Below are 22774 nucleotides of genomic sequence, written 5' to 3'. Positions count from 1 at the left end.
TCTGGGGATCGGGCAGTGGTGCACCCAGCACCACCTCATCATGCGCAAGGACCCGGGTTCAAGTCCTTAGCCCCCACGTGCAAGGGGGAAGCTTCATGAACGGTGGACAAGTGCTGCAGGTGTTTCCCACTTCTGTTTCTATTAAACAAACAAACAAACAAACAAAAACAGGCTGCAGGAAGAGGTGGGAGTGTCCTGCCGGCAGTCCCAGCAATAACCCTGGGCAGCACAGAAAGCCTTTTTGCACAGAGTAAGGGGACAGAGAGACACCTGCTTCACCACTCATGAGCTTTCCTTCCCGAAGGTGGGGAGTGAGGGCTTGAACCCAGGTCCGGGCGCATGCTAACATATTCACCACCACCAGGGCCTATTGTTATTCTTTTTTTATTTTTGCCTGCAGGGTCATCTCTGGAACTCGGTGCTGGCACTACGAAGCCACTGTTCCCGGCGGTCATTTTTTCCATTTTTACTGGGCAGGACAGAAGGGAGAGGGAGCTAGAGAGGGAGAGAGACGGACGCCCACAGACCTGCTTTGCCGCTTAGGAAGCGTCCCTCCTGCAGGTAGAGATGGGGGGGGAGGGGGGCTCGAACCCAGGTCTTTGGTGTGGGTCCTTGCATTTAGTGCTATGTATGCTTAACTGGCTGCGGCTGCCGCCCGGATGCCCCACTGTTATTCTTCAAAATCCTAAAATTTTAAAGATCTTAAAATATTTGGGGCCAGGCAGTGGCTCACCTGGTTAAGCACACATATCACAGTGCACAAGGACCCAGGTTCAAGCCCCTAGTCCCCACCTGCAAGGGGAAGCTTCACGAGTGGTGAAGCAGAGCTGCAGGTGTCTCTCTCTCTCTCTCTCTCTCTCTGTCTCTCTTCCTTCCCTCTGACTATCTCTTCCCTCTATCTATCTCTTCGTCCCATGGCCAAGACTGAGACCCAGTGACCCTCACTGAAGAAGCAAACGCAATTCACCCTTGAGCCAGCCAGCCACACCTGCTCTCCAGGGAACGAGCTTGAGTTTCAGTTTGCTGCTGTGATGCTTTAGAGGAGAAAGTGCGCGTAAGGCACTCAGCACCTAGTGCCTGACAAGTAAGAAGGGAATCGAGAAACTGCCAGCTATACGCCTCCTCGGAGGACACAACCTCAGAGCACTTGCCCCCGGGACCCTGACTTCCACGCACAGGGATCCGCACGGCGCACCTGCTAAGCCCTTATCCCGAAGACTCTGGCCACGGCAGGTGCACGTGGGCTGAGCCGGCCCTTCAGATGGGGCTCAGCAAAGCCTCCCCGCCACTCAGCGAGCTCCAGCCCCACGCACCAAACCGCCCGGGACTTAACTGCTCGGCTCAGCCCTCGGCGCACGCAGACAAAGTCCACGGGGACAGACCCCTGCGCCCACCCAGTGCCGCCCAAGTGGGCTTCGCGCCACGACAGACGTGCTCTGCCCCCAGACACGCACCCGCCGACTCCCGTGATCCGAATCCTCCCCAGTGGAAACACCTCGGGGATGGAACTCCCTTCTCGGGCCCAGGGTGAACCCTGCGGTCAGGTCACGCCCCGGGGGACCCGGAGAGGGAGCAGCCCGGGCCGGCTGGCAGGATACGTGTAGAGCTCCATGTAGCGGGACTTAGCCATGCTCTGCCTGGTGTACACCTGCTGGATGCCGGCCCTCAGGTCGTCCCAGATCTGGTCCAGGCCGATCTGCTTCAGCCCGTGGGGGTTCTGGCTTCTGCTGGACGACATCGTGAGCAGCGTCCTCCCGCCGGCCAGCGCAGCGACCCTCGTCCGCAGGCAGGCGCGGCTAATGCTCCATCAGACGCTCGCTCGGGCGCAGTGGCATTCCAGGGCGTTCACAGCGCTTCGGGGGGACGCCTGTGCAGCCGCGTGAGCGCAATCTCATCACAGGCACACCTGGGGGATAGAGGCTGCGGTCAGCTCTTCCTCCACGGGGGAGGGGGAGGGGGTCCCCACGGTCTGCTGAGACCCCCGGCTCGTGTCACCGCACGACACGTCCCTGACCCACAACATCAAGTGAGAAAGCTTAGAGGACAGGCGGCGGCTAGGCTCAGCAAGACAGACCGAAGGCCGCACTCGTCCTCCCACCTGTCAGTCGTCACTTGGCGGGAACAGTGGGAATTGGACGGGCACCTCTGAAGCAGAGACGCCTGGATCTGACGTTTCTGCCCCTCCCTACCAGGAGGTGCTGTGGCTAAGTCCCTCATCGGCTCTGGGCCTTGATTTTCTTGTCGGAAAGAGGGGCAGGCAGGGCAGCGAGCACCTGACAGACACTGTTTTCCGGTCCCGGGTCCGAGCGGAGGGGCCCGGCCCGCGGTCACACAGGCGGACAGTCACATTCGTGGGGTTGGCGGTCCTGAACTCTGAGCAGCTCTGCACAGCAGGCAGGGCAGAGGCCTGCAGGTCTGGGGGGCCTAGGGGGAGGGCAGTGCTTTCAGTAGGACTCAGGGCACCCCGAGTGCCCAGGCACTGGGGGTCTCTGGGAGCTGTGGCACGGGCCAGGACGAGGGAACCCAGATCTCTGCTGCTGATACTCTGAACCTAGAGCCCACGCCGCCATCCCTGACCTGCGTCACATGTTCAGGCAGACACATCAGAACGCAGAGCGTAAACATCCAACAGGCTCTGGGGGTGTGGATCCACCCGCCAGTACCCACGTTCAGGGGGCAATTACAGAAGCCAGATCTCCCACCTTCTGCACCCCACAAAGAATTCTGGTCCAGGGAGTTGGGCAGTGGTGTAGCAGGTTAATTGCAGATAGTATGAAAGCGCAAGGACCCGCACAAGGATCCTGGTTCGAGCCCCTGATTCCCCACCTGCAGGGGGAGGGGGTGAAGCAGGTCTGTAGGTGTCTGTCTTTCTCTCTTCCTCTCCTCTCAATTTCTCTCTGTCCTATCCAATCAAATGGGAAAAAAATGGGTCCAGGAGCAGTGGATTCGTAGTGCTGGCATGGAGCCCCAGCGATAACCCTGGAGACAAAAATAAATAAATAAAATTTTGGTCCATAGTCCCAGAGAGATAGACTAGGGGAGCTTCCAATGGAGGGAATGGGGCATGAACTCTAGTAGTGAGAACTGAGTGAAATTGTACTCCTGTGATCTTACAATCTTGTTATCCTCATGTCAAGTGAGATAAGTCAGAAAGTGAAGGATGAAGATGGGATGATCTCACTCATGGACACAAGTTGGAAAATAAAAACAGAAAGGGGAACACAAAGCAGAACGTGGCTGGGTTTAGTGTGTTGCACCAAAGAAAAGGATTTGGGTGGGGGGGGTACGTGTTCAGGTCCTGGTGCCTAGTGGGGGAGTGAGAGTGTTTTGAAGAAAACAGAAATTTCACACATGCAGTGTCAACTCAATTTACTGAGGACCATTAATCCCTCCACTTGGAAAAAAAAAAAAAAGAAGATTCCCTTGAGTTCTAAGCTCAGCAACTACTCATTTGTAAACAAACCCCGAGAAGCAGATCCAACCTGCCTGCCTGCCCCTCCCTGTTGCCTGAGGAGCCCACGCCAAGCCCCCATGCTGTCACCAGGTGCTGAGGGTACCGAGGGGGCAGGGCTTGGTGGCACCCTGTCCCAAGCAGCACTGTCTGCTTCCCCCTAGAGTCACTCAGCCTCTTCCTGCGCTGTCTCTGCCAGCACCTGGGGTGGCGTCCTAGGCTGCTGCCCACTCCACCTGCCTTAGCAACCCTTCCGGCAGCATCTGCGCCCCCAGCCCCGACAGGCTCCGTCAAGGGCTCAGTTCCCAACTTCTCTGGCGACTGCCCCCAAACCCCACCCCTGCCGGCACTGCCCACAGCCAGAAGCCCGAGAACAACAGGGCTGCCCCATGCCCTCACTGCCCACACGCGGCTTCAGGCCTCCGTGCGCCTCTGCCCCCTCCCACCCGGAGCTGCTCCAGGCCTCGCTCGCTCGCTCTCTCACCTCCTTCTCCGCCTTCTGGGACACAGCCGGTGGAACAGAACAGAGGCGTCTACACCACCTGGGAGCTGGAAGGGAGTTCTGAGAACTGCCAGGCCCAGACCACACACGTCCCAACTACGTAGGCCCCCAACACTCTAGTCTGAAAGCAAGTGGAAACCACAAACACAAAACAACTCCTCCAGTGCTGGAGAGACAGCTCAGAGTTTGAGCCCTGGCACCACATGGGAAGCTATGGCACCGGAGGAAACAGATGATGCAGTTCCTGTCTCTTTAAAATTTTTCATTATCAGGGGTTGGGCGGTGGTGCAGCGGGTGAAGCGCATGTGGCACAAGGCGCAAGGACCGGCATAAGGATCCTGGTTCGAGCCCCCCCCCCCCCCCCGGCTCCCCACCTGCAGGGGAGTCGCTTCACAGGCGGTGAAGCAGGTCTGCAGGTGTCTGTCTTTCTCTCCCCCTCTCTGTCTTCCCCTCCTCTCTCCATTTCTCTGTCCTGCCCAACAACGAACAATACCAACAATGGCAATAATAATAACCACAACGAGGCTACAACAACAAGGGCAACAAAAAGGGGGAAAAATGACCTCCAGGAGCGGTGGATTCATGGTACAGGCACTGAGCCCCAGCAATAACCCTGGAGGGAAGAAATAAAATTTTTTTCATTATCTTTATTTACTGGATCGAGACAGCCAGAAATCGACAGGGTAGGGGAGTTACAGAGGGAGAGAGACAGAGACAACAGGTGCAGCCCCAATTCACCACGTATACCTGGCAGGTGGGGACTGGGAGCTCTCCCACCTGGCCCGGCAGTCTCAGTCTCTGTCCCTGAATGAAGAAGGCGACCTGGAGTGGTGAGGCTGTGCATATGAGCTCCCCTCCCCCAAATAAAAAAACACCACCACCACCACCTTGAGGGAAAAGCTTACCAAGCACTGATTGATCTCAGGGACTTTGAGCAGCTCCAATTAAGTCAGCGCTTTACAAGAGCTGCTGGTCCTCATGGCATCACTACTGAAGCTATTCCGGTGGTTTGGAAATCTAAGATGATTCTTTTTCTACAACCTGCCTTTAAAACAACAAAACTGAGGCGATGGGGCGGGGGGGGGGGGGCTGGGGGTGGGGAGGAGGCGGTGCAGCTGGCTGAGCACACATGTCATCTCCAGTAAGGATGCGGGTTCAAGCCCCTGAGGGGGGAAGCTTCACGAGCAGTGAGGGAGGTCTGCAGGTGTCTCTCTCCCTCCTCATCTCTCAATTTCTCTCTGTCTTATCAAAGGAAAACAAACAAACAAACAAACAACAAAAAAGAAAACCAAACAAGAAAACAGCAGAGCAGCAGGGAGAGAGAAGTCAAGGTTCCAGTGTCCTCTGGGCCCTAGACACACCGCTGCCCAGGCTCAGCACCTCCCGGACAGTCACTCTGGCCGCCTGAGGTCGCAGCTGCTCCCAGACCCACCAGGGTTCTGGGAGGCGCCCCCCACTGCCACTTGTGCTTGGCGCAGGCGGGCACTGTGCTGGGGTGAAGCTCAGTTCCTGGAAGGACTAAGCTAAGCGCTAAGAAATTCCGCTTCTCCTGCCCCACCCCCACCCCGCATCTCCAATCCACCAGCCCTCAGCTCTCCCCCAGGTGATCTGCAGCCCTCAGCTCTCCCCCAGGCCTCATCTCCTGGGCCCAGAAGGAAGCACAACCTTATCTCTTATTTTCACATCCCCTGGGGTCCTCATAGCCTGCAGGCGGCAACATCTCACTGTCCACAGGGAGACACCAGGGAGCCCGGCAGCAAGGTCAGGCTGGGGCACAGCTGCCTGCTGGCCTGCCGGCTTTCTCTCCCTCCACCTCTCTCTCCTTAGGGCGAGCTGGGACCCACAGCACCACCCACTGGACTCGCAGCACCACCCACCGGACTCGCGAAGGGGCGTCTCTGCGGGGCAAATCCCACCCACCAGCCTGTCCAGGGCACGCCAGGGGTTTCCAGGGTGCTGATGACGAGACAGCAAGACTGCCCCGCATACTACACAACCGGCAGGCCGGGATTTCCAAAAACAGCCCGCTTGCTTCACAGACCACAGACGCCCCATCTCCTCGCCAGCTCCCGGAGAATCCAGGGAGGCTTTCAGGAGGCGGAGTGAAAGCCCCCTCCGACAAACTGCACAGAGCAGCCGGGAATTGGAGGGGCTCTGAAAAGCCAGGGGATACCCCAGAGCAGAGCTGGCGGCCACAGGGGAAGTAGGCGGGCCCCTTGCCCACGTTCTGACGGGCACCTCGGCCTCCCATGCCTGCTGCCCCACTGGGAGCCAGATCCCGGCCGGGGCACAGTGACACAGCGGGACAGAGGCCCACAGAAGCGGGCTTTCCTCGACAGCCCTCAGGAATGGTTTGCTTTCCCTTCCCAACAACACTCTCAAGGAACAACACAGCCTGAGAAAACACACTGACTGCAGGAGAGAAGAGACCTCCGCCCAGCCCGGCCCTCACTGCCTTCAACAAACACACTCCTGGGTTCTCAGCCAAGGACCCCAAACACCTCCCCCTGCCCCCAACACACCTCAGAGCTGCTAGAAGCTTCCTTGTGGTGAGAGGTAGGTTCTCTGCCGCTGGGCCCCTTCCCCTGACCCCTTGTAGGTGCCTGAGAGTGTGTGTGACACGCCCATCGCAGGGGTGGGGTGGGACCCTAGGGGTGGGGTGGGACCCTAGGTGCCGCCCTGAGCCTGAGCCAGCAGCCCTGCAGTGACAGCACGGGGCTGGGTCACAGGGGAGCTGGGTCAGGGCTCACTGGAGGAAGCATGGGCCGGCCGGGCGCCCCAAGGGAGTGGCAGGAGGTGGCACCGGGGGCGGGGAGGGGGGGAGCTAGGTGACTGGTGGGGAGGGAGACCAGTGAAGGCCTGCGTCCTGGTTTGGCGGCAGGGCACGGAGGGTGACTGTAGACACGGCCCGGCCCACCCTGGGGCCGAGGAACGAGGATGAGGACGGAGGCTACAGGTGCCACCCCCCCCCCCCGCCCGTCCACGCAGAGGCCAGGTGGGTGTCCAGTCGTATGGGTCACCCAGAAGGATAACAAGCCCTCAGGTTCTATCAACAGTCTAACACAACGAACGGTTTAAGGACACGGGGGGGGGGGGGGGGGTGTCGGGCAGTAGCGCAGCAGGTTAAGCGCACATGGAGCAAAGCGCAAGGACCGGCATAAGGATCCTGGTTCGAGCCCCATGGCTCCTCATCTGCTGGCGGGGGGGGGGGGGGGGGAGGGTTTCGCTTCACAGGAGGTGAAGCAGGTCTGCAGGTGTCTTTCCCTTCCCCTCCTCTCCCCATTTCTCTCTGTCCTATCCAACAACAACAAAATGGGGGGGGGGTGGCCTCCAGGAGCAGTGGGTTCATAGTGCAGTCACTGAGCCCTAGGAGGCCACCCCCCCAAAAAAAAACACTTAAGGGGTAGCCAGTAGGTGTGGCACACCTGGTTCAGTGCACAAGGACCCGGGTTCAAGCCCCTGGTCCCCACATGCAGGGGGAAAGCTTCATGAGCAGTGAAGCAGGGCTGCAGGTGTCTCTGTCTCCCCCTCCACTCTCAATTTCTCTCCGCCTCTACCCAGTAATAAATGAATAAAAAGAGTTCTCACAGGGCTGATGCGGCACATCTGCTCTGGCCACTTGATCCATGTGAAGAGCATTTTTAAGTGAATCTGATAAAAACCCACGCCTGTGGAGCAAACATCAGAACTTAAGACAGACTTGCTGTTCCCATTATATCTTCGTCTCCAAAATAATCCTGAATCAAGAAACCAGATGCTTTCCCACGCCTTAGCTATCTTATCGAGTTTCAGATCAATTTATAGTTTTAAGAAAGAAAAAAAGAAGCCAGAAGGGTGAGGTGCAGAGCCTGGAGAGGGGCGCCCTGGGTCTCAGTGCAAGGACCACCCCCCATGCCCCCGGCAGTCTCCGGAACTTCCTGCTGCTTCCCCACTCCAGGGAGACCAGACATCTGAGAGAGCGAGGACAACAGTGGCCCCCTCCAGCCTGCACACCCTCCCGCCCCCAAGCCTCAAGGCCACCTCTGCCCACCATCATGGTATCCCTGAGCCCCCCACCCCAGGGGACAGCGCTGTGGGGCCAGGCCCGCCGGGCACAAGGAAGCCAGATCACTCTGCCTGGCAATCACTAATTTGAGTCTTTAAGAAAAAAAAAAGTCATGGGACATAGTCTCAGTGGAGTACTACTGAGCAGTTAAAAAGGCTATCCTGTGTCCTTTTGGACTACTGGGTGGAACTGGCAGTGATCATGCTGAGTGAAGTTAGCAAGGAAGTGAAACACGGCGTTACTCAGAAGTGGAACATAGAGAATGAAACACATAAACTTGAACAAGGAACAGAAAAAGAGTTATTTTTTAAAAAATCATTTTTACTAGGGGGTTAGCAGTTCACTGTACGGGGTACCATCTCGCCATCTCTCTTTAAAGTCAACACCCTCACTCACAATGCGCCACGACCCCAAGCTCCTCTCTCAATTCATGGGGTGACAGGCCTGAACCTCGGAGCAGGCACAGGGGTGGCAAGGCGACATCACACGCAGGCCTGGTCGTTGGCCTGGCCCGACGGGCTCCTGGCTGCCAGCTCTCTCCTCTCTCTCGACAAGGCTACAACACAGCGGGAGGAAGGAGAGCCTTAAGACCCAACACGGTCACCAGAAGATGGCCACAGTCCAGTTGTTTTTTGGAGGGTAGGGGAGAGGAGCTGAGTTTATGTTTTACATATTTTTTTTGCCCGCTGAAAAAAATCCAAAGAGAAGTTTCCCCTCCCTCCCCCCCCCTTTCCTTTCTTTTTCCGAATCATCCCTGTTTCTGTGAGAAACAGACCAGATCACGCAGCTCTGCTCTAGCATGCATGGAAGTGGGGATCGACCCAGACCTCAGCCCTGCGTCTCCCTGGCTCGGGATTTTGGCTTTCGCCTGGCCAGTGAACCGCCAGAACAGTGCCCTGCCCGGGGCTTGTTTTGCTACAGCTGTTGCGAGACCGAAAGACAGGGAGCTGGGGGCACGGCCCCACCTGGAACCGCTTATCACCAGTGTGTGGTTATCTGTTCCTGCTTTTACATTGTGTTGGTGTTATTTTAATTTTTTTTTTCTTCCTCCTTGTTAATAGTCATTGCTGCTTCACCTGCCTTTTGGGCTTATGATAGGAAAGAGTAAAGAATGGAAGGCTGGAGCAGAATTCATCTAGTGTTTTTTGCCTCCAGGGTTATCGCTGGGGCTTGGTGCCTGCACTCCGGAGCCACTGCTCCTGGCAGCCATTTTTTTCCCCTTTTTTGTTGGGTAGAACAGAGAGAAGTTGTGAGGGGCAGGGGAGAGACAGAGAGACGCCTGCAGCCCTGCTTCATCAGTCATGAAGCCTCCATCCAGCCTCCAGGTGTGGGGGGTGGCCCTCAAACGCGGGTGCACTTGACCAGTGCGCCCCCGGGGCCTGGCCCTCCCAGAATTCATGTAGTTTAAGTGTGAGGGCCTGCTGGTCTCAGGGTTCTGAGCGTTTGCTTGTGTGTGTGAGAGACACCAGAGCAGTACTCCCTTCTGGCGTGTAGGGGCAGCAGGGATCGAACCTGGGCCTCTAGGCCTGTCTTGCGGACCCTGTACACTGCGGTGGTTCCCCAGCCTCCGCTTCTTAATTCTTCAAAGCCGCTTTCTAGTTTCTCGGTTTTGATGCCCTGTGGTCCCAGGTTCAATTCCCTGCACCGCCATAAGCTAGAGCTGAGCCGTGCTCTGATAAAAAACAAAATCCTTTTTTCAGACTATTTTTTCCCTCTTGTCGCCCTTATTGCTTATCGTTGTTACCTGTCTTTCGGTCTCGCAACAGCTGTAGCAAAACAAGTCCTGGGCAGGGCACTGTTCTGGCGGTTCACTGGCCAGGCGAAAGCCAAAATCCCGAGCCAGGGAGACGCAGGGCTGAGGTCTGGGTCGATCCCCACTTCCATGCATGCTAGAGCAGAGCTGCGTGATCTGGTCTGTTTCTCACAGAAACAGAGATGATTCGGAAAAAGAAAGGAAAGGGGGGGAGAGAGAGGGGAAACTTCTCTTTGGATTTTTTTCAGCGGGCAAAAAGATACGTAAAACATATAAACTCAGCTCCTCTCCCCTACCCTCCAAAAAACAAACAAGTCTTAGTTTATAATTATGGCAAATTTCACATGTAAACGCATAAAATTCTCTGCTGTGAAGATCTTGGAAGTCAGGAAACACTCTGCTCTATCAGACTTAGTATTTGAATAATTCACTTAAAGTTGGTGTCGATTCTCAAATCCACACATTGATGCCCAAGATGAAAAGAGCATTCGAGTCACAGGCGAGTCTCTGCTCTGCCAGGAGCACAGACACCCCCAACCCCCCGCTTCTGCTGCCCTCACCGCCACCACTCGCAAAACGGGCACCACTGCCTCCCTGGCAAGAAGTGCTTTAGAAAATTTGCAAACTTGGGAGAATTATGGTGGGGAGGGGGGAGAAGCTCTGGTGCTCTCTCTCTGTCTCTTTCCATCTGAAAAGAGTCAGCCTGGGGTGGTGAAGCCCTGACGATCTCACTCTCCCTCTCCCTCTCCCTGCAAACGTGCAGGTCACTTCCTTTTCAGCAGGTGCCTGAAAGGCACAGCCGGCTCTGGCCTTGGGCGCATTCAGGGGCAGGTTTCATTCAGGGGCACCTGGCCAGCCAGGTGCCTCCCAGATATTTCAAACACGGGAAGGAGGCATCACCTTTGCCCGACCTTTGCCCGCCGGGCCTACGGGTTCAAGGTCAGGGTGCAGGGGTGCGGCAGGACACACTGGGAGGCCGGGATGCACAGCCACGCCATGGCGCGTAAGGCTGTTCACAGCTGTTCTGGCTCAAGGCAAACTGAGGGCTGGGGAGACAGCATCACGGCTCTGCAAAAGACTCTCGTTCAAGCCCCAACCCTACCATAAATCAGAGCAGTGCTCCGGTTTTTTTTTTTTTTTTTTTTTACCAGAGCACTGCTCAGCTCTGGTTTATGGCGGTGGTGTGTGTGGGCAACTTCGGAGCCTCAGGCATGAATGAGTCTCTTCGCAGAACCACTGTGCCATCTACCCCGCTCTCAGTGTCTTCCCACACTGCCCAGAACCCACCAGGTCGAGGGCACTCTCTCAGTGCCCACAAGCCAGAGCAGAGAACTTGAGTGAGGAGAGCACAGGGGTCCGCTTGGGAGGGTGGGGGGAGGATGAAGAGCTCCCCAGGGCTGGGCGGCCGTGCTCCCAGTAGGACATGCGAGTTGCTATACTCAAGGACCCCAGTTCGAGCTTCCCATCCCCACCCGCAGGGGGAAGTGTCGGGAGTGTGAAGCAGGCCTGCGGGTTCTCCCTTTCTCGGCCCTCTTGATCTTCCCTTTCCCTCACAACTTCTGTCTCTCTCAAAATAAATAAAACGTAGAGGCAGAGAACACTCTGGACTGGAAACGGGCCCTGTGAAGGCACCCACCCACCCTCGAGCAGAGCTGGCTCAGTTCCCCGGACGGGTCTGCCTGGGCACAGCAGGAGAACAGCGTCCACCCAGGACGAGCCCGAGCTGCAGAACTCACATCAGGAAAGAAACTCAGGGAAGAGGAGCCTAAAGGGGGGGTTGGGGGGGAGGCTTCTCTTCCCCCAATGGGCTGAAGTGCTCTTAGAACACAGGTCCTTTACTGGCCGGAGAAAGAGCTCACTGGGCAGTGGCTGACCTTGCCACGCACAAGGCCCAGGTCAGAGCCCCAGCACCACATGGGAGGTGCCATGGAAGTGGGGGGAGTTCCGTGGCATCTCTATCTCACTCTCTATGAATGAAAAGGTGGCTCAGGACAGTGAAACCCTGTATGCATAAGACTCCCACTCCGGGGGCCGGCGGTAGCGCAGCGGGTTAAGTGCACGTGGCACAGAGCGCAAGGACCGGCGTAAGGATCCCGGTTCGAGCCCCCGGCTCCCCACCTGCAGGGGAGTCGCTTCACAGGCGGTGAAGCAGGTCTGCAGGTGTCTGTCTTTCTCTCCCCCTCTCTGTCTTCCCCTTCTCTCTCCATTTCTCTCTGTCCTATCCAACAACAACAACAACAACAATGGACAACAAGGGCAACAAAAGGGAAAAGGTGGCGTCTACGAACAGAGGATTCGTGGCACTGAGCCCCGTGGAGGCAGAAAAAAAAAAAAAAAGACTCCTACTCTACAAACAGGGGGAAAGAAGAAAGAAGGAAAAAGAAAAGAAAGTAAAGAAAGAAAACAAACCAACCTCTGGACGTCGAGACTTTGAAAGAGAAAAAGGACCTGGGATATTCGATGCTCAAAAGTTGAGTCTGGTCCAGGTGACACGGTGACGTCACTGTGCCCACACTGGCGGCTGGGGTCACATGGGGTAAGGAGAAGCAGGGGTGTCTGGACCCTGACCTCAGGGGCGCTCCCACGCCGCCCCCAGGGTTTTGGGAGGCCCCGAGCACCCCCTTGCTAAAGGCCACGGCTGCCCAAAAGGCCTGTGTCCTCACGTTCCGCGACGCTAAGATGCTGAGGTCAGCCTGTGCGGTGGCGGTGGCGGCAGGCGACCGTGACTGCACCCAGGACACACGCACATCCACAGCCGCAGGCAGGCAGGCTCCCTGTGAAGGCCTCAGCATGCCACCTGGGAGGCACCTGCTTGGTCACCCACACCCCCATCCGGCGGGGCAGCTTCGGCCCTGGGCGCCTCTCTCTCTACCTCTGCCCATTCACCAGTGAGGCTCCGTGAGCACTGCCGTTCTCGTGATGACAAAATAAATGAAACGCAACAGAACAACACAGAACAGTGGCTTTAACCAAAGCGAAGAAAGCAGCTCCGGGAAGCCAAGGGAGGGAGCACCCCCCCCCCCCTGCTCAGAGCTCTCTCTGCCTGGCCACCCAGCCGGGGCTGCTGGAGCGCCAGCCTGTCCCTGCTGTGACCAGAGCCACCTCCGGGCACTCCCTACCTCTAGCTGCACGTGCCCCTGGCTTCTGACGACACCTGGAGCACCCTTCTGACAGTTCACTGTCTGAGGCACCTCCTCACCTGGCAGGAAGCTTCCAGGACTCTCCGATCTCCGTGCGGCACAAGCTGCCCAGAGATGTGCCTTTTCTGGGCTTGGGCAACCGTCCATCTGCGTGACAGGCGTCACCGCCCGGTGCTCAGACACAGTTAGGTGCGAGCTTTGAAGCACCCCGAGGACCAGGAGCCGACCCCCCCTCAAGGAAATGCCCCCCCCCCACGACACCCCAAGAAAGAATACAAACAGCTCAGTGCCACCCCTCACCAATAAGCACAACTAATCCCACGGGGTTTACGATCTGGACTCTAGCTCTGGCCATGTCCAAGTCACAGAGAGGCCAGGCAGTTGGCCACCTCTTAGGGCGCAAACATTGCCAGTGCCGAGACCTGGGTTCAAGGCCCCCGGTGCCCATCTGCAAGGGGAAGCTTCACCAGCGCGCTGCAGGAGTCTCGCTGCCCCAATTTCTCTGTCTTTATCAAATAAGAAAGAAAAGGGGGTCCTCCGGGAGGAGGCGCAGTGGATAAAGCATTGGATTCTCAGCCATGAGGACCTGAGTTCAATCCCCGGCAGCACAGGTTCTTTCTCTCCTATCTTTCTCATGAATAAATAAATTCTTAAAAAAAAAAAAAAAAGAGGGAGTCGGGCGGTAGCACAGCAGGTTAAGCACACGTGGTGCAAAGCGCAAGGACCGGTGGAAGGATCCTGTTTTGAGCCCCCGTCTCCCCACCTGCAGGGGAGTCGCTTCACAGGCGGTGAAGCAGGTCTGCAGGTGTCTCTCTTTCTCTCCCCCTCTCTGTCTTCCCCTCTCTCTCCATTTCTCTGTCCTATCCAACAACAACAAAATAATTACAACATAAAACAACAAAGGCGGGGGTCGGGCAGTAGCGCAGCAGGTTGAGCGCATGTGGCGCAAAGCGCAGGGACCCGAGTACGGATCCAGGTTCGAGCCCCCGGCTCCCTACCTGCAGGGGAGTCGCTTCACAGGCGGTGAAGCAGGTCTGCAGTATCTTATCTTTCTCTCCCCCTCTCTGTCTTCCCCTCCTCTCTCCATTTCTCTCTGTCCTATCCAACAGCAAACGACATCAACAATGACAATGATGACCACAACAAGGCTGCAGCAACGGGGGCAACAAAGGGGGGAGAAATGGCCTCCAGGAGCAGTGGATACATGGTGCAGGCACTGAGCCCAGCTATAACCCTGGAGACAAGAACAAAACAAAAGACAAACAAAAAAAAACAAAAACAAGGGCAACAAAAGGGAATACATAAATAAATAAAATATAAAAAAAAGAAAAAGAAGTGGAGTTGTGGTTTGGGCAACAAGCCCCAGACAGTAGTAGTAGCAGTAGTAATAAATAATAATAGTAATAATAGAATTACAGCCATGCACTTCACCTAGAAATGCTGAAAAGTGAAGACAACTGCTCAGTAAGAGGCCTTTGCTCACAGCAAACACTCCCCTTTATTCGGCCCCAGATGGTAACTCAATCTTCAGAAGTGGGCTCCTGCTTCAGAGGGCTTACAGGATTTGGAAGTGTTGCCATTTCTCTTGGAAAAATCATTATGGGGAGTCGGGCGGTGGCGCAGCGGGTTAAGTGCACGTGGCGAGAAACGCAAGGACCAGAGTAAGGATCCCGGTTCGAGCCCCCGGCTCCCCACCTGCAGGGGAGTCGCTTCACAGGTGGTGCAGGTCAGCAGGTGTCTGTCTTTCTCCCCCATCCCCTCCATTTCTCTCTGTCCTATCCAACAACAACATCAATAATAATAACAATGATAAAACAAGGACAACAAAAGGGGGGGAAAGAAAAATCATTATGCAATCAGTTTCCTCCTGGCAATGTTTCAGTGGGTTCATTTCTCTAGTCCCTCACCAGAATGTCCCTCCGTATTTCTTCTTCCTTCCTTCTTTCCTTCACTGCCACCAAGGTTATTGATGGGGCTCAGTGCCAGCACTACAAATCCACGACTCCTGGTGGCTACTTCTTTCCTTCCTTATTTATTTGATAGGACAGAGAGAACTTGAGAGAAAAGGAGGAGATACTCAGGGGAAGAAAAAGAGACACCTGCCGACCTGCTTCTGTGCTCCTGAAGTGTCCCCCTCTGCTGGTGGGGCGTGGGGGCTTGAACCCTGGTCCTTATGTGTGTGCTCAATCCCCCCAATTTCTTTCTCTACACTAGACATTTCAAACCCTGTTCTGTCTGAATTACTGGCATTAACAGAAGTACTGTTAGTGAAGCTGGAATACTTTTCATGTTTCCTGCTCTTTGTTCATAAAAAGTATTTATTCATTTATTCCCTTTTGTTGCCCTTGTTGTATTGTTGTAGTTATTATTGTTGTTATGGATGTCATTGTTGTTGGATAGGACAGAGAGAAACGGAGAGAGGAGGGGAAGACACAGAGCGGGACAGAAAGACAGACACCTGCAGACCTGCTTCGCCACTTGTGAAGCGACCCCCCTGCAGGTGGGGAGCCGGGGGCTCAAACTGGGATCTTTGTACTTCGTGCCACTTGCGCTTAACCCACTGCGCTACTGCCTGACACACTTTATTTCTTTATTAATGAGAAAGGAGGAGAGAGAGAGAGAAAAGACATCATTCTGGTACATGTGACGACGGGGATTGAACCTGGGACCTCATGCTTGAGAGTCCAATGCTTTGTCCACTACACCATCTCCTGGACCATGGATGAGCACACACGTTACCATGCACAAGGACGGGGACTCAAGCAAGCCCCTGGTGCCTGCCAGCAGAGAGAAGCTTTGTCAGCTGTGAAGCAGGTCTGCAAGTGTTTCTCCTCCTATATCTCCTCTTCTTCTTTTTTTTTTTTAAAGATTTTATTTATTTATTAATGAGAAAGATAGGAGAGAGAGAGAGAGAGAGAGAGAGAAAGAACCAGACATCACTCTGGTACATGTGCTGCCAGGGATTTGAAATCGGGACCTCCTGCTTCAGAGTCTAGTGCCTTAGCCACTGTGCCACCTCCCGGACCACTGTATCTCCCCTTCTCTCAATGTCTCTTGGTCTTTATCAAATAAATAAAAATATCTTTTGGGAGTTGAGCAGTAACGCAGCAGGTTAAGCGCAAGGACCGGCATAAAGATCTGTCTTTCTCTCCCCCTCTCTGTCTTCCCCTCCTCTCTCCATTTCTCTCTGTCCTGTCCAACAGTGGCGACATCAATAATAACTACAACAATAAAATAACAAGGACAACAAAAGGGAATAAATAAATATTTTTTAAAAAGAAATAAATAAAAGAAATAAAATCCGAGGCCAGGTGGTGGTGTACCTGGTTGAGTGGACGTTCCAGTGCGCAAGAACCCAGGTTAGGTCCCCTGGTCCCCACCTGCAAGGGGAAAACTTTGCAAGTGGTGAAGCAGGGCTGCAGGTGTCTCTCTCTCTCCCTCTCTCCCCCTCAATTTCTGCTTGTCTCTATCAAATAAATAAAGATAATACAAAAAATTTAAAAAAGAAGTAAAATCTTAAAAAAAAAAAAAAAAAGTTCATCTGTAAGTAGGGATCGTTATCATAATGGTTCTACAAAGAGACTCTCCTGCCTGAGGCTCCAAAGTCCCAGGTTCAGTCCCCAGCACCACCACAAACCAGAGCTCAGTGGTGGAGGCTTGTTTTCATTTTTTTGCAAGTCATCTCTGAAAATATAGAATGAGAGGCTGGGTGGTGGTGCACCTGGCTGAGTGCACAACATGTTACAGTGATCAAGGACCCGGGTTCAAGTCCCTGGTCCCTGCCTGCTTTGCAAGTGGTGAAGCAAGGCTGCAGGTGTCTCTCCCTCCCCCTCTCTCTCTATTTCCCCCCTTCCTCTCCATTTCTGGTTATCTCTATCCAATAAATAAATAAAGATAATTTTTAAAAATTTTAAAGAAAATACAGAATGCAAACTTGCATGCAAGTTAAAAGATTTTCCTCAGTGTGCCAACAGCCTTCAGTTCACGACATGCGTTGAATTCGTGGCATTTTAACGTGCAGAAGGTGCAATGATTATTCTCAAGTGACCAGTTTCTTCTCCTGCAGTTCCTACTTTATCCTGAGATGACGTCATCTGTTGGTCCTTACACATAAAGAAGAAGTTTAACAGCACACAAGTCCACCACCTGATCGCTTCAGACATTTTCGCCAGCACACGCACACTTGAAACACAGCCTCCTCAAGTGTTTTTCTAACACACGGGGCCTTAAAAAAAAAAATCTGCAGCTTGTGAGATCCAAACAGTTTTCAACAGTCGTATAAATCTCTGGGCACCCAGTGAGTCACCACGCTGGATCTGACAACGTCCCCAGAGGTCCAGAACCATCCCCGTCTTATCTTTTCTGCCCCATCAGGCTCCTGCGATGTCCCCCAGAACTAAAAGCCCGGGAATATTCTGGGGAGCTGGGGTGTCCTTAGGGCGCGCTCACCCCATCGCTCCTTTCTGCTGGACTTCTGTGGGTCCATCAGTCACCCATCAGGGTTCATCCTGCCCTGTGGGAGGCCTGGGCAGGGGCTGGGCCTCTGGGCCCACTGGCACGGAGGTGCCCAGGCTCTGGTAGCCAGCGCTGACCGAGTCTTGCTCCATGGACTTGTTAGAGTGTGTGCATGAGAAACACTGGGGGGGGGGGGGGAGAGCAAGTCTGGGCTGGGTGGTGGTGTACCTGGTTGAGTGCACGTGTTACCATGCACAAGGAACTGGGTTCAAGTCCCCAGTCCCCACCTGCAGGGAGATAAGCTTCTTGAACAGTGAAGCAGGACTATAGGTCTCTCTCCCTTCTCACCTTCCCTCTTGATTTTTTTTTCAATTTTTTTATTGTTGTAGTTATTACTGTTGTTGTTATTGATGTCATTGTTGTTGGATAGGACTGAGAGAAATGGAGAGAGGAGAGGAAGACAGAGAGGAGGAAAGACACTTGCAGACCTGCTTCACTGCTTGTGAAGCGACTCCCCTGCAGGTGGGGAGCTGGGAGCTTGAACCTGGATCCTGACTCCGCTGGTCCCTGCGCTTTGCGCCACCTGCGCTTATCCCACTGTGCTACCGCCCAACTCCCTTTATTTATTTATTTTTATTCTTTTTTGCCTCCAGTCTCTGTGGCTCAGTGACGGCACTGTGAATCCACTGCTTCTGGCCACCCCCCCCTTCATAGGACAGAGAGAAACTGAGAGAGAATGGGGAGTTAGAAGCCGCCTGCAGCCCTGCTTCACCGCTTGTGAACCGTTCCCCCTGCAGGTGGGGAGCAGGGCCTTGAACCCGGATCCTTGCATGTAGTACTATGTGCGTTTAACCAGGTGCACCACCGCACGGCGCCTCTTTCTTTCTTTCTTTTTATTTTTCTTCTTTTTTATCAAAGCACTGCTCAGCTCTGGCTTATGGTGTTGGAGGGGGGGATTGAACCTGGGACTCCGGAGCCTAAGGCATGAGAGTCTCTTTGTGCTATCTACCCACCACTCCTCTCTTCCTCCTTCTGTGCCCACCCCCCACCACTGGCTTTATCAAATAAATAAAGTACTGAGAAAGGGGAGGGAAGTTCATGTACAAAAGATGAAGCCCAGTTAATTCCTGCACCAGGAGCAGGTGTGCCCACCCCCTGGCCCAAGGGGGGCCCAGGTCAGTGACCCGGGCAGGGCCTCCCGGCACCCCGGGGCAGACTCTTCCAGAGGACACAGATGAGGGCCTGGGCTGAGCCTCTGCAGAGCAGGAGGGACAGGAGGGGAAGCCTGAGCAGGAGCAGAGGCCACCGGCAGCAGGGGTTCCGGCAGCAGGGGTTCCGTGGCTGGGGAGATACCTTGCTCACCTGGCCCACATTCCCGGGGGGGGGGGGGGGGGGGGGGAGGGGGGGGACACGGACTCGTCAGTGACCCCGACCGAGGCTGGAGGCCTGTGCAGACACTGCCTCCGCCTGCAAGTGGTCAAATTCTGCCCACAGAACCCACACACAGCCTGGCGGGACTATAGAATTCTCATACCCATCAATTCAAGACTTTCGCACTTTACATAGGAGAAATGGGCCAAGTCCCAACTCCAACCAGTCCCCATGTCTTCTCTCCCAGGCAAAATTAAATGGATCAGGGTGGGGAAGACATCACAGTGGTTATGCAAACAGCCTTCCATGTCTGAGTCGCCAAAGGTCCCAGGTTCAAGCACCAGCACCACCAGAAGCCCGAGGGCTCTGATAAAAATAAATAAATAAGCAAGCAAGCCAATCAGTGATACCACTTTAAAAAAATAAATGAATCATGAATATACCAGGGTGGGGGTAGATAGCATAATGGTTATGCAAACAAATTCTCATGCCTGAGGCGCCAAAGTCCCAGGTTCAAACCCCCCCACCACCACCACCATAAGCCAAAGCTGAGCAGTGCTTTGGTTAAAAAATATATATATACCACACAGATTATATTTTTCAGACACTACAATATCTCTCTAGGTGAGTAAATAAAAAAGAAAGCACAAGCCATTAAGTGTCATGTTAATAATTTACAGTGTTTGCTTCGGGAGGTGGTGCAGTGGCGAAGGCATTGGACTCTCAAGCATGAGGTCCTGAGTTTGATCCCCGGCAGCACATGTACCAGAGTGATGTCTGGTTCTTTCTCTCTCCTATCTTTCTCATAAATAAATAATTTTTTAAAAAAATTATAATAATTTACAGTGTGAGCTGCTAAATGCACCTGTGACAGACCCTCCGTTAAGAGAATCAACTCTCGGGCTCTGACTGTGGCAGTCAGCGTTTCTCAGCTTGGGAGAAGCCCCAGGGCACCCAAGAAAGAGACAGGCGCACCTCAGAGTGGCCTGTAGAGCTGGGACCCCCTTCCTCTAGACAGAGCTGAAAGACAAGTTCACAAAGAAGCCAAGGGGCCCCCAGAGACGGTTTATTCATTCCCAAGAATAAACTAACTGTTGAGGGCAGGCAACCCATATCCTGGGGCCCAGATATGGGCCCCGTGCAGCCACTGCCAAGTGTGGGGGGCCCTGCTTTTTCATCTGGGGAGTGGAGGAAGCCACCCCTCATTTTAAAGCCCTCCAGGACAGGCCTAAGATGGCAACAGAGCCTGGGCCCTTGAGGTTGCCCGGAGGGTCTCCTGTGAGAATTTCAAGCCAGTGTCACCACGAGAGCTGACAAATAAATTCTATGCCTTAAAATGAGTTCTGAGTGGGAAGAGAAAAAAAAAGTTTCCAAACTTCTTTTCTGGAGCTTCCTGGCCAGAGAAAACCCAAGTGTCTGTTTGCCCAGGCACTTCATTAAGACAGAATCTGGGGTGTCACCAAGGTAGGAGGAGGCTGGCGCTCCTGCTGGGAGTGAGAGAGAGCTGGGCCTGCTCTCTGGGACCCAGGTGGAGATGGGTCAAGCAGCCCGATCCAGAAGCCAGAATGATTCTAGAGATCTCCATTCAAACACCAACTTGATGAATGCCCAAATAAATGAGGAATACACACACACACACACACACACACACACACACACACACACACACGAGTCTGGGGTGTGTATAATAAGAAACCAGAGGTGCTGAGAATCATGACTGGGTTCATTATCTGGAGATGATAGTGGTTCAGTACCAGGCAAAGCAAAGTGCAGAATCAGCTCAGCCCAGATCACGTCCTCCTCCTCCAGTGCCCACCAGAAATATTACGGGGGGTAGGGAAGGGGTTTGAGCCCCATGGCTCTGACAGAGGAAGAGTATTTTGAATTACCATAAATCCTAATCTAGGTTAAAAAAAAAAAGGTTTTTGTTTGCTGTTATATATATTTTTTCCAGTAAAATCATTAAGGAGAAGAATGCATGTATTATGGGAGGGGAGTCTTACTAGAGTTAAAAGCCAAGTTTGCACATTTGGGAGGCTTCTAAAAGACCAAGTGAGGGTCAGGTCCATTTACTGGAAGGGAGGTTTGCAACGTAACCCCCCACCCCAGGAACCGCTCCTCAAACAAATAGATACATATATAATTTTTTTTAATGTCCAATATAAACACAACAACGACTTTCTGTTTTGCTTTTGAAACAACCTTCCTGCTGTTGGGTGGGGGGGCCCCATCACCCCTCTGAGGGTTCTGAAAAAAAAAAAAAAAAGGAGGGGAGACATGATGCCACCAAGCAGGGGTGGTGGTGGTGGGGTGTCCCACAGGCAGGTGGAGACCGACATCCCTCCCCCCATTATTTTTTGGGGGGGTGCCCGGAGGGGTGAACGCAGTGTCCTTTCTGGTCCCTCCTGGGGTAAGGGATGGGGGTCCATTCTATCAAAATATCGAGAAATGGGAGATGACCCATCTGGGAAGGACGAGGAAACATTTATTTTGGGGGTGGGGGGTGTTCAGTGGAATGTACCCTCCCCGCGAACCCCAACTCCTGAACTGAAAGGCACCCGGGTGATCCAATCCGGAGAGGGAATCACCCAAAAAAAAAAAAAAAAAAAAAGGGGGCAATTAAAAAATAAATGAAAAGGGAAGGGACAAGCCTGAACTTTGGGGAGGGGGGATTTCCCCTCTGCGCCCCCTTATGATCCTGCAGCAACACCCCAGGGTCGGGGGAGGGTCGGGGGGGGTGTCGAGGGTGCTGGGTGGATGGGTGCTGAGGACCCCGCTCTGGTGACCGGCGGGGTAACCGATGGGGGGATCTAAGAGGGTCCCCCCGCCCTGAGCCCCAAGAAGCGGAGCCTCTTTTCCCAAACCCCCTCCCCCAGCAAGCCTGGGACCCCAAGATCGCGGCCGCACCGGCGGCACAATGCGGGGCCGGAAAGCGGGGAGCACGAGTGCGGGGTGAAGGGTGGAAAGGCGGAGTCGGGGTGTCCCGGGGGCCCGCGATCGGGGGGCCGGGGGGCCCGGGGGTCCGCGGAGCAGGCCCGGCGCGGAGGCCCCAGGCCCGGCGCGGCGCGTCTAGCCTTTTCCCGGTGCGCAGCCCGGCCTGCAGCCGCCCCGCCGTGACTCAGGCCCCGCCGCCGCCGCCCGCCGCCGCCCCGGCCCCGGCCGCCGCGCCCACGACAGCCCCCGGCTCCGCCGCCGCCGCCATTCCGCCAGGCCCGGCCCGCAGGCCCCGCCGCCCGGCCGCGCCGCCACCGCGACCCCGAGGCTCCGGCCCGGCCTGCTCCGCGGGCCCCGCCGCCGCCACTCACCGCGCCCCGGGCCCGCGCTCCGCCGCGCCGCCTGCTCGCTGGGCCCGCGTCCCGCTCCGCTGCTGCCCCCCGGCCCGGCCCGGCCCGGCCCGCTGCGGCCGCCTCGTCCCTCCGCGCCGGGGCCGCCCCGCCTGGAGCTGCGTGCGCCGCGCCTCCCGCCTCCTCCGCCGCCTCCGCCTCCGCCGCCGCCTCCGCCTCCGCCGCCGCCCCGCCGCCGCCGCGGGGACCCCGGGAAGCTCCCGCCCGCCCGCCCGGGCCCCCCAATGATCTGCCGGGGGGGGGGCCCCGAGCCCAACTCCCGGCCTGGGCCCCCCATTTTCCTCCGCGGGGGCCCTCAACTCCCTCCCCGGCGTCCTCGCCCCTCTTCCCGGGGCCCCCAACTCCTTCCCCGGGGACCCCGGTTCCCTCCTCGGGGCCCAGTTCTCTCCCGGGTCCCCCCCAACTCCCTCCGCAGGGCCCCCAACTCCCTCCCCAGGACCCCAACTCCCTCCCCAGGACCCCCAACTCTCTTTCTGGGACCCCCAACTCCCTCCCCAGGACCCCAACTCCCTCCCCAGGACCCCCAACTCTCTTTCCGGGACCCCCAACTTCCTCCCCAGGGATCCCGACTCTTCCCGGGGTCCCCAACTCCCTTCCCTTTCTGGGATCCTCATTTCCCTCCCGGGTACCCCCATCTTCCTCCGCGGGGATCCCAACCCCCTCCCCGGGGTCCTCACCTCTCTTCCCGGAGGCCCCCAACACCCTTCCCGGTG

The 22774-nt window shown here is 55.5% G+C and overlaps 2 protein-coding genes across 2 annotated transcripts in view; both read right to left on the bottom strand.

Moving 5' to 3' along the window:
- Positions 1–1751, bottom strand: part of CUL1 (cullin 1) — a 35872-nt gene extending 34121 nt beyond the window's left edge. Inside the window, exon 1 of the mRNA XM_007532715.3 lies at positions 1599–1751. Coding sequence (XP_007532777.1) covers positions 1599–1738 — 140 coding nt within the window. The 5' untranslated portion in view covers positions 1739–1751. The remainder of the gene's footprint in view (positions 1–1598) is intronic.
- Positions 1752–1768: 17 nt separating this feature from the next.
- LOC132536561 (rRNA 2'-O-methyltransferase fibrillarin-like) lies at positions 1769–22338 on the bottom strand. The gene is made up of 2 exons (XM_060184574.1): positions 22023–22338; positions 1769–1906 (listed from the first exon to the last, which is right to left on the bottom strand). Exons 1-2 carry the CDS (start codon positions 22336–22338, stop codon positions 1797–1799), a joined length of 426 nt encoding a protein of 141 aa, XP_060040557.1. The 3' UTR covers positions 1769–1796.
- Between the last annotated feature and the right edge of the window lie 436 nt (positions 22339–22774).

This window comes from Erinaceus europaeus, unplaced genomic scaffold (genome assembly GCF_950295315.1).
Source record: "Erinaceus europaeus unplaced genomic scaffold, mEriEur2.1 scaffold_277, whole genome shotgun sequence".
Taxonomy (NCBI): Eukaryota; Metazoa; Chordata; class Mammalia; order Eulipotyphla; family Erinaceidae; genus Erinaceus; species Erinaceus europaeus.
Note: the sequence above shows the minus strand (reverse complement) of the source record. Positions and strands in the feature narration are given on the sequence as shown.